Source organism: Mangifera indica, chromosome 13 (assembly GCF_011075055.1).
Source record: "Mangifera indica cultivar Alphonso chromosome 13, CATAS_Mindica_2.1, whole genome shotgun sequence".
NCBI lineage: Eukaryota > Viridiplantae > Streptophyta > Magnoliopsida > Sapindales > Anacardiaceae > Mangifera > Mangifera indica.
The window spans coordinates 2,331,830-2,343,124 of NC_058149.1; the positions used below are offsets into that span (position 1 = coordinate 2,331,830).

At 28.4% G+C, this 11,295-nt stretch overlaps 1 protein-coding gene across 1 annotated transcript in view; it reads left to right on the forward strand.

The window, feature by feature from the left end:
• Positions 1–3,043, forward strand: part of LOC123194050 (tRNA (adenine(37)-N6)-methyltransferase) — a 4,447-nt gene extending 1,404 nt beyond the window's left edge. The window contains exons 6-9 of the mRNA XM_044607171.1: positions 890–949; positions 1,115–1,189; positions 1,858–1,938; positions 2,139–3,043. Coding sequence (XP_044463106.1) covers positions 890–949; positions 1,115–1,189; positions 1,858–1,938; positions 2,139–2,495 — 573 coding nt within the window. The 3' untranslated portion in view covers positions 2,496–3,043. The remainder of the gene's footprint in view (positions 1–889; positions 950–1,114; positions 1,190–1,857; positions 1,939–2,138) is intronic.
• The last annotated feature ends 8,252 nt before the right edge of the window (positions 3,044–11,295 follow it).

Sequence of the window (11,295 nt, forward strand, 5' to 3'; positions counted from 1 at the left end):
AATATGTAGCTTTTTAAGTTTAATCAGGCCTCCAAGTAGGGAGTTTTACTTTTGTAAAACTTGGAGGAAGAGAATTTACCATGATCTTTCACCCCAAACACATACAGAAGGTTCAGGGAAAATAAATTCAGTGGATGTTTTGCAATTTTGTATTAGCAGCATAATTATCATGTTTAGGTATGATTGTAGCAATTAATTTTACCCTATATTGGTATTGAACATTCAACACATTTTTCTTTAAAATTGACTGGCAGCTTTTTTCTTTTGAAGAAGCAAATATCCAAAGTATTTGTTTGTGTGATTGATTTGCTCGACCTTTATGAAGGATAATAGTCCGTAATTTCTTCACTTTCACAAACATGAGGCTTTTCTATCCTCACGTGTTTGCAAGTCTGTGTTTGCATGCATTTGTATGTAGCTCTAGGGATTTGTTTGTTCGGAGAAAAGTGTGGGATGGACATGTTATTGTGGATCATAAATTTCTTTTGGCGTGATGGGAAGGATTGAAAATGGGGATGGGAATCATTTTTTTCACCCCCATTGTCATTTCTAGGTCCTCTCAGATAGGACTGAAAAGAATTGTTTACTAAAGAGGTTATAAATTAAGCCATATGTACTATTTTATCTTTCATTGTTTTCTTTTCATATCTATAATATTTCCACCCCTTCTACCAGTTTGATCATTAGAGTTTCAATTTAGAATTGTATCTATGTAAAATCATTCTTGTTTCTGTTGTCTGAATCCTCTTATACAGAAAGTCGGTCTATGCTAAGCAAATGCTATATATTTATTGTTCCTCATGCAATATCGTGAACTTACTCTTGAAAAAAGACAGAATATGCAAGCGGAAAGTGGTATATATTAATAAGCATACTCCATGGTTCTTAGGTGGAGGCAGTGCAAGGAAATATGGTTCTGTTATCTGGTGTGGATCTGGTTGATGGGACGGTAAGCTTTCCATTGCTTACATTTACCACCCAAACTAAGCTAGATAATGAATGGATTTGCTTGTTTCTTAGTTATAATTTATCCAATTGTGAACTAAGCGCATTTATTTCTGCTATTGATGATTTTAGTTACTAGGTCATGCTCATTCTTTAGTTTTATCAACAGCCTATACTGGATGTCAAACCATATCTTCCATACTGTGACAGCATTCACAGAGCAACAGTGCCAGAGTGGGTAAAGGTATGATATATACAGTCCTTTAGTTCTCTTACGGTTTATATATGTAGTAAGTTGTGTAGTTAAATGTTTTGTTTTCCTTGTTATTTATGTGCTTTGTTATTCCCAATACTTTTAAAAGTTGACCACTCATAATCTGGAGGTAGATACCTGATATCCAGGGATTCACAGAATCATTAGACTTGGCTGTGGGTGGCTGATTATCCATGGCTGGCATATCCCACCTTAAATTTATGCTGGTGTATAAATTGGTTTAGAACTATCTGAAGTGGTCATAAATTAGTTATTAAAAGAAGTATCACATGCTTTCAAAAGTTGTTGCCCCATTTTTTCCATTTCATTTTTTGCTTTTCACCATTATTTCATGCTGCGCATGAACTGCTATTGAGGCAAATCCCCCTTTTCTTTCCCCGTAAAACAATCTTGTCGAAAAGGTATTTTTCAATTTCTTCTTTTGCACATATTTGACGACGTTCACCTCTTGATCTGTTCATCGACATTTTTATTATATTAAAGATATTTAATGTTATGCTTCTTTTCTGTGTTAGAGGGACAACTTTCATAGACCGATAGATACTGTGATGCTAACTGCATCTTCTCTGTTCGATATTCCTTTTCTTGTTTGCTTCTCTACTTACCTGGTTTCCTTTTCATACTGAATATTTGCAAAGGTGGACAATATTTTAGCCATTGCTTCTATCAGCTTCTCTGAGGGATTCTTTTCTACACTTGTTGATTGTTGGGACATTATTGTAAGTGGTTTCATATTTCTTTTGATATATTAAGCATCTTTCGTTTAAGCTTAACCTTTCATTCTTTTATTCGCACATTAGAAATGCTAGGCCTATTTATGTACCTAGAATTTTTCGAACAATTCGTCTCCACAAAGTTTAATGCCTGAAAACATTTCGACTTCTTCATGTTGAAGTAATTAGCATTTTGATTATTTCAGGAAAATAAGTCACTCTATGCATCACCTGATGAGTTTCAGAGCTTAATCAAAGAGGTACTTTCATGGGATATCAGATCAGTTTCCCAGCGAAATCGGCCTCATGAATCCCTTATTAAGATGGGAAATGGCAATGCTTTAGGCAATACTTCAGATTTGGATGACGATCAAGATGAAGAGCAAGTTCCTATTCCTTCTGAGTGCATAATTTACCATCTGATCTTGGAAGGAGTGGATGTCTCATATAGAATTGACTTCAACGACAATGTCATTGTCGAAAAAGCAAAAATTTCATCTGAATTCTCTAGTAGTAATAGAAATCGTTGCAACTACTTAATGTGGAGAGAGCAACTAAATTGATTCATTGTTTCAAACCCCTGTACTTGGAAAAGAAAGCTTCAACCTATAAATGCATCTCCAAGAACAGAAACCAAGAACATATTGAAACTTTAGGTCTTGAAGTCAGTCTTGTTGGTGCATGATGGTAAATTTTGTCATATCCCAACTCCTTGATGCCTCTACACTGCAAACACCAAAGATAATAACCAGCCAATGCTGCCATGAAAAAGATGGACTTGGTTTTGCATTTTGGTCGACACAGAGACTTGGATCTAAAACAGAGATCTTCTACTTTTATAACTTCTCTAACTGGCAAGCTCCACCGGTGTAAAAAGCAGCATTAACTTCTGCTTAGCTGTTGAATTTTTCAGCTGATAGATAAGATCTCATCTTTTTATTTCCAAGACTGCATTGTACTTTGTGTTACTACTATCTAATATCGAGCTAGAACACCTTATTGACTAGTCTCAACAACAATAAGAGGGATGTATAAACAGTCAAATGACAGATATAGCTATTAGAATAGGGTTGGATGAATGTGCTCCCTTTTATATACCGAAGTTGACTTATATTCAAACTGAAAATTCGATGAAAGGCAGAAAATTTTTGGCCAGAGTCATTCTCTTCCACTTCACCAATCTAAAAATCCAAGAAGATCATTCATGGACACAGAATTCAATGGAAGTTGAGCTGCAGGCCACATAGAAGATTCATAAATGAGCATGGCATGAATAAATGGTTAAGTTTATGCTACCTATTATTTCAAAGTAACATTTAGTTTTGAGCGTTCAAATAATGTATCATTACTAAATTTAATATTATTTTATTATTAATTTAAAATTATCTAATCATATGATAATACGTCATTTCATTTAATTACCGAATTGAATACTTAAAACTGTGAGCGTATGATTTTATTGAATATCACAAGCCATTCCACCCTTAAAACTAAATGGTTAAAAATAAAATTCTCATATTCTATGTCTCAACATTTGCATAACTTGGCAAGGCACTATACAATCAGATCGAACCAATTAAAACCATACTGAGGACTATTATTCTTTTTGGGCTTTCTCTAGTCCAATCTAGTATTTCTAGTCCAAGTATAATTGCCATCTCTTGACAAGTCAAATAAAAATATCTCATCAAAATTTTAATATATAATTCAATTGCATGATAAAAAATTTGACTTCTAATTACAAGATCTCATGGAGAATTATTAGATATAACTAAAACTAATAGAGGAAGGTAGTGGATTTTACTTAAACACAAAGTTGGTTAGGCTAAGCAGAAATATTAATGACAGCAAGTGCAAGATTTTATCTTCTGTGCATTATTTGAATGCACAAACCGAACTGAGCGGTTCATCAATTGTTGAATATCAAGATCTTGCATTAAATTGCTGAACCGAACTCACACAGTTGACTTGATGTTTTACTGTGGAGGAGGCCAGCTTAAACTCCCCCCATCTCAAGTTCATTTTAAACGAAGAATGAGATGGCCCCAATTTGTTGTGTTTAAGTCATGAGTACTTAAGTTTGATTCGATCCTTGACTAAGTTTGATATTTGAAGTTTACTTTGAATTCATATTTCACTTTTCTAATTTAAGTTTGTGATTTTTTGAAAAAATATTATTATTTTATTTCGAGGTGAATGTAATTATATAAACTAAGTTGGACCTAAATATTTTATAATTGGAATTTGATTCAAATAAAAAATAGTTTTACTTAAGTTTGATTCGGGTTTAATGAACCAAAATTAAAAATAGTTTAAATTTGACTCGAATTTATAAGTTAAATCTATAGCTCAAGTTTATGATTTATTGATAAAACGATGTTATTTTATCTAATAATAAATAAAACGATAACGTTTTAATAATTGTTTAATATAATCTGAATTGAGCCACAAACCTAGTTTAATCGAATCGAACCATCCTTTAGCTCGTAAATAAAATTGAGTTGCATTTTCTTTAACTCGAGTTTGATATGGTTTTAAAAATGAGTTAACTCTCTTGATTTAAACTTAGTTTGAACTCAAGTTAAACCGAATTGAGTCAAACGAGCATTCAAGACTAAATTAATTCAATTTGGATTCAATCATAGTTTCACCTAATAATAGACAAAACAAATATTATTTTAATAATTATTTAACATAACTCAAATCAAATTGTAAAGTCAAGTTTAAATAGATTTAAGTCATTAGTTGAGTTTATGAGTTAATTTGAGTCAAATTTCCTTCAATTTAAATTTAATTAGATTTAAAAATATGCTGTTTTTTTTCTAAATAGAGTTTAGTTTAACCTAAATAAAGTTGAGTTATATTAAATTGAGCTAGCGTTTAAGCTTACATTAATTTGGTTCACATCTGACCCTATCTCGTACGAACACCTGGATCTCACCCTCTTAACACCAGAAAAAAGTTTGATGACAATAATGGTGGAGCTGCAATTTTAGTTGAAATATAATTGTCAGGATACAGCACAGTAATAGAATCCTAGGCTCATTCATTCCTTTATATTAATTTTAACACAGGGTCTCTTGCTGGATTCTTAAGCAATGTATTAAATTCAATACACTGTTTTCACTCATGGGATTGCCCTCCTTTCCTTTTCAATGTCAGGGTTGGAATTTTCGAGGATACGCGAAAAAATTCAATATATATACATAGCAAAAAAGGACTATTCCCTACCCAAGTTTTAGTCCATAAAAATATATTTATAAATTTTCTATTAAAATTAAATATGAAAGTATTATTCTGTTAATAATATTAAAATAATTAAATTTATATATAATTTTTTTAATTTAAAAAATTAATATCCTAAAATTAAATTTTAAAAATTTATTTTTCCCTCCTTAAGATATTAAACCTAAAATCAGGTTATTTTCACTAGCGAATAGCAAATGAAGTAGTCTTCATCATCTAGAGGACGAGAATCGTCATTCAAACTAGATGACAAACATCATCTTTGGACAATATTTTATCGTCTAGATCTAAACAATACTTATCATCTAGCAATTTTCAGGGCCTCTAATTATTGCTGATGGCCAAAGAGAAGGGTGAAGAAAAAACCTACGGACTTGGGGAAAAAAAGTTACTTTTCAAAGTTAAGGTATGAGGGGTGAAATAATAATTTTTAAAATTTGAAGAGGAAAATGAGATAAAATTACATATTTTTAATATTATTATTAAATTATGATTTTGTCTTTTATTTAACTACAATTTTAACGGAAGTTTAATTATAGGTGGATGTTTAAGTTTTTTATTTACTACAGATATAATTTTGAAATTGAGCTAAAACTTGAGTGAAAAATAAGTCCTTTAGCCTATATTTGTGTGTGTGTGTAAAATTATTTGTTAAGGTTAAAGGTAAAAATATTTTATCATATTTTTTCTTATAATTTAAAAAACTAATAATTTTCTTTTATCTAAAGTTTTAAAAATAACTATTTTTACCCTAGGGTTTTTTTTTTTCTTCTTTGGTGCCTTACCAAGTATTTTGTTCTCCCATTGAAGCCCAAAGATCGACAACCATTTTCGTTAGGCAAAAACAAATTTTTTTTGTCCAAAAAAGAGACAAAGGTCATCTTTGTCTCTTCGGCTGACATCTTCTTATTCTAAAGTGACTCATTTGTCTCCTCTTTGGTTTTGACTTCGGTCGATTTCAATGAAAGTATACGCAAATTGAGAATGAGGTGTCCAAATCACAACATACGAGTGTCGTTCTTCTTCGATCAATTTCAATGGAATCGAACCAAAGACAAAAAGAGAGAGAGCCAACAAACGCATGGGTGGGAAGATGAAGTCAGCCAACCGAATTTTGATTCTCGAAGAAAGAAGAAAAAAAACCATAGGGGAAAAAGTTAATTTTTCAAACTTTTGAGTGGGAAAAATTGTTAATTTTTTAAATTAAATGAGGAAATGAGATAAAATTTTAGTTTTTTCTAAAATTTTTTGTTAGATGATAATTTCATTCTTAACTCTATTAGAGAATTTTAACAGAATTGTAAGTATATAGATGTTTGAAACCTTGTAGAAAAGAATTTGAGATTATACCAAATCTTGGGTGGGAATAATTCTTTTGGCCTATAATTAAATTAGAATTTTAAAATGAGATAATAAATTTATTAAATATTATTATACAATAGATATTATAATTTTTGATAAAGCTAAAACTATTTTTCACTCAATGTTTGTTAAAATGACAAATTTTTTTTTTTTAAATTTAAAAAAAGTGAGATTTTTTTTTACCATCTATTTCTGTTAGAAAATTTTGTTAATTCAAATGATAAAAAAGTTATTTTGCATGGTTTTTATATTATTTTCAAAATGACATATATTTAAGGAGTGAACTGTAATTTTTTAAAGTATTAGGAGAATTAAAAAATTCATAGAGTTGAAAATTTGAAAAAAAAATTTAGATTATTTTAAAATTTTTAAAATTTCAATATATCCATGAATGATTTCAAACTTACAATTATATTCTAAAAATAGAACAAAATGCAACATTTAATGTTAGTTAGATTTTTGATATATTTATAGGCATAATTGATAAATTTTTAAATTGGTAAAAATATATTAAGTATTAATGATAGTTTCATAATTTCAATAAAATAACAAAATAATCATTTCTAGAAAAATAAAATAAAAGTCATTAACGAAAATGAATGATAGAGTGAGAATTTTACTTTTTCAAACTTAAAGATAAAAATTTATAATTTTATCAAACTTTTGGTGGGACATAGTTATTTGGCCTTTAAATAAATGACCACTCACTTAATTTAACTCTCAGTCAATTCAATCTAATAGCTAAAACAAATTAAATATTTACCCAAATCGATTTAACTATACTATAAAACAATTGATTTATAAATTATATATAAATATGAACTACCATTTTTGGGATTCTGCCCGAAAGTTAGAACCTAGAATTTTTATGATAAGTTTATGAAAAAGGCCAAATTGTTTAATGTGTCAAATATTAAGCAGCCTTTGAACCCATTTCTAGAAGAAAAATTGACCTATAAACGAATCAAAAGAAAAGAAAAAGAAAAAAAAGTTGGTTAAATGGAATAAATGCAGGTAAAAAGTTAAATACGGATGAATTATTTCAATTAAAAATAGAAAAATACAAAAGTTGAAACCCCAAAGCAAGTTTAGAATATTTATTTTGTCAATGGTGACTGCCACAACCAGAAAAATGAGGGGCCCAATGTTTGGTCCAATGTCATTTTCTCATGTTATGTTTAGGAAAGGGCATTTGTGACCTCAGAAACTATCAGTGTCATCAATTTGATTTGTAATTTTATCGATGTTAACAACTGAAATACCCAATTTACCCTTATTGTTTATTATAAAAAGATTTTTTTTGAAATATATAATCTCATTCATTTATCATCTTTAAACAAAATTCATCAAACGAGTCAAAAACCTGTAATTACTAAAAAGAAAACACACCGAATATTTAATCAAGATTCAGTAAATTCTACCTTGATCGTCTCATAATTTTTCCCTTTGATCGTGTGGTGGTAGCTTCCCTTAAGAAATGGCCTTTTTTATGTGTCAAGGCTTGAAATACAAAGGATGAATGTTTGATTAGGATTAGATTAAGGTTTCATTTACTGTTTAATTAATGCTAAGTCATTATTATTAGCTTTTGCCGTTAAGTGTAACTTTCACATTTGAAAAAAGGGGTGGGTGGTAACCGGTAAATATGTTATCTTCATTAAATTAGGGGTAAAATAGTATTTTTACAAAACATCGAGTTGGAAAGTTGCACATGCACAACCCTAGATCTCGCAAGGTCCCCATTTTTGCAAGCGGTGGCCGTGAAAATAAAGCGCGTGGACCGTATTAAAATTTCAAATGCACATGCAATAAACAATTTTGATTGTCAAAATTACCCCTATTTTTCAGTATATTTGCAAGAACGATGTATTTGTAAAATTGGCATCAGTGCCACAGAACTTTGATATATATGAGCATTATTTTTCTTCTTTCGTCTTAAAGGTGTAAAGTCCAAATCTTTCTTCTTCTATATATAAGTAAACTTTAATTTTCTTAAACTAGTCCTAGCTTAATTTTAAATTTTAGTCTGTTTATTATACGGAGAAGCTTCTCCTTCTTCGAGTCTATAAGTGCGATTATAATTAGATTCGAATTAAATTAAATTTAAACTTGATTTGATTTACATAAAACTAAGTTAGAACTTGACTTGATTTACATAAAACCAAACTCAAGTTTGTTTGAAGTAGTTCAAGTTTGACTCGTTTTAAAAGAGTCAAACTCGAGTTTAGCTTGAGTTCAAGTTTGTCGCGAGCTTTGAGCTCGATTCGTTACTAAAACGATATCATTTGAATGTATATAGGTAACAATGACATCATTTTATATCAAATTTTTTTTACTCGCGAACTTGACAAACTAATACTTTTAAAGGTTGAGTTCGAACTCAAACTAAAAAATATTAAACTTTCAAACTTAAGCTCGTTTTGTGCTCATTCAAACTGAGTTTTAATATGTTTAGCACGAATCTAACCTCATGTGCAACTTTTGGCGAGTTATGATTAGTAACTAGTTACAGTTATTAAATACGTCTCTTATATGTGAATCATCCAATAATATAGATAAACTTTATACTTATGAAAATAACTTTTTGAGAGAATAAATTTTTTAATATTTGTGAGATTATTTTTCTATTATCCTTGGAGTTTGTAAGGGGAAACTATCATTTCATACAAAATCAGGATCATGTTGTTAACGTAATTATTCTATTTTGATTCAAGTCATATAAAAATAAATACTTAAAATCATATTTGTTTTGTCTACTCTCCTGGGTTCCTCACCCAAAATTAAATCATTTTCAAAATATATTTCTTTGTATTAATGACAAGTTATAATATTCTATAGGCACAGTTTCCAAGCACTGGGTCAAAACGCAAGACAAATTCCTTTTGTTATGTTTTTTTATATTTTATATCCCAGGGATGAGAAATATTATTACATAATTTAAGAGTTTAATTTTAATTTTATATATTATTGGTGGTGATAATATTAAATATAAAAAGGTTTCATATTACAGGAAGTATAATTTTATCCATAGATTTCGACATTTTAAGAAAGTTACCGATATTATTTATAATTTGTAATGTTAGTGTCTCGTCTTCTCTATATTTTCGGTTGTTAGAAATTAAAAATCCCACATTTAATAAATAGAATATAAAAAAGTACTATATAAATATTATAGATTGAACATTTACATAATAAATATGATAGATTAGATATTTACATAAATCAACTAATAAAATTTATAAACTGATAAAATTTATACACTTATAAGCTATATATATATATATATATATATATATATATATATATATATATATATATATATATTCCAATATAGTATTAGACCATAAGCCAAACGACAGATCTAACAGTCTAAAGTGTTCACCCGCTAAGCTAAACGACGACCATAATAGTCTATGGTGATTGTATTTAAGTGAAGGTGTTGAAGACTAAAAGTTTCATAGTGGTATATAAGTGTTAAAGATTAAACCTTAAAATAAGTTAATTGGTTTTGTGTAATATAAGTTTCAATCTTCATATTTGTAAGTACAATATATATATTCCGACATTAAGACCAATTAATAATAAAATATTTAATATATGATGACAAATCATTAACCTTAAGTTTGTTGGCTATGGTTAAATTTTCTCATTTAAATTTAAAAATAAAAGGCATGAATTTATCGAGAAAATGAGAAAAAGTATGTAAATTTGCAATCATAAATATCAATATCCTATTATACAAATTATGTATTATATAATATGATATGATACAAATATGAAATGATACGTAAATAAAACGTATTGAATTGATACGATACAATATGATATATATCATATGATATCATATATATTACTGATACAGATTGATGTATATTTTTAGATAAATGATGATGTAGTCAGGGTGTATATAATTTTTTTAAAATTTTAGAATTGTTTGTGATATTTTCTAAAATAATGATACGCTAATTATAATTTTATATTATTTTATTAATTTATTTTTTAAAAGACATATTATGCGATACGATATGATATAATATATAATAAAAAAAATTAGGTTTCCATAGACAATTTGATCATTATGCCTGTAATTAGTACAAATTTGAAAATGAATGATATGATTGAATATTACTAATTTCATACATAATAGCATATGATGAAGATTTAGAATAAGATGAGGATTTTGGACACCCCTAAGGTTTAGTGAAAGTAAACGATACCCACAAGTTTAAAATAAAATACTAACACCCCTATAATTTCATACATAATAGAATGCAGTTTTACAATCACGGTACAATAATAAAATCAATAAAATTATATATATTTATAAAAACTAATTTAGATATTAATGATAATATATCACAATATAGTTATGTGATTTTAAACTAAAATAAAATGACATCTAATTATATTATAACATATCATCCGTACCTAAATTATTATTCAATTATAAATATACATAATATTACTTATTTGAAAATATTGAATTTTGACTGTTAGATAAAATACTTAATACATACAAAAAACAAAAACTTGTTTTTTATCATGATACCTATTTCACCCTTATAATAGATATTTTTATAAACTTCATTTAATTGAAAGTAAAGGTGGGTTTGAGTAGAGTTGAGTTCAAATAAACTTCATTTAGCTTAAATCTTAAGCTTTAAGCTTACTTAAGCTAGTGATGAGTTCGTTGGAAAAGTTATTGGAATGCGTAGGAGATGAAAAAGAAAGGGTGCTAGAAATAAAGAAGACGAG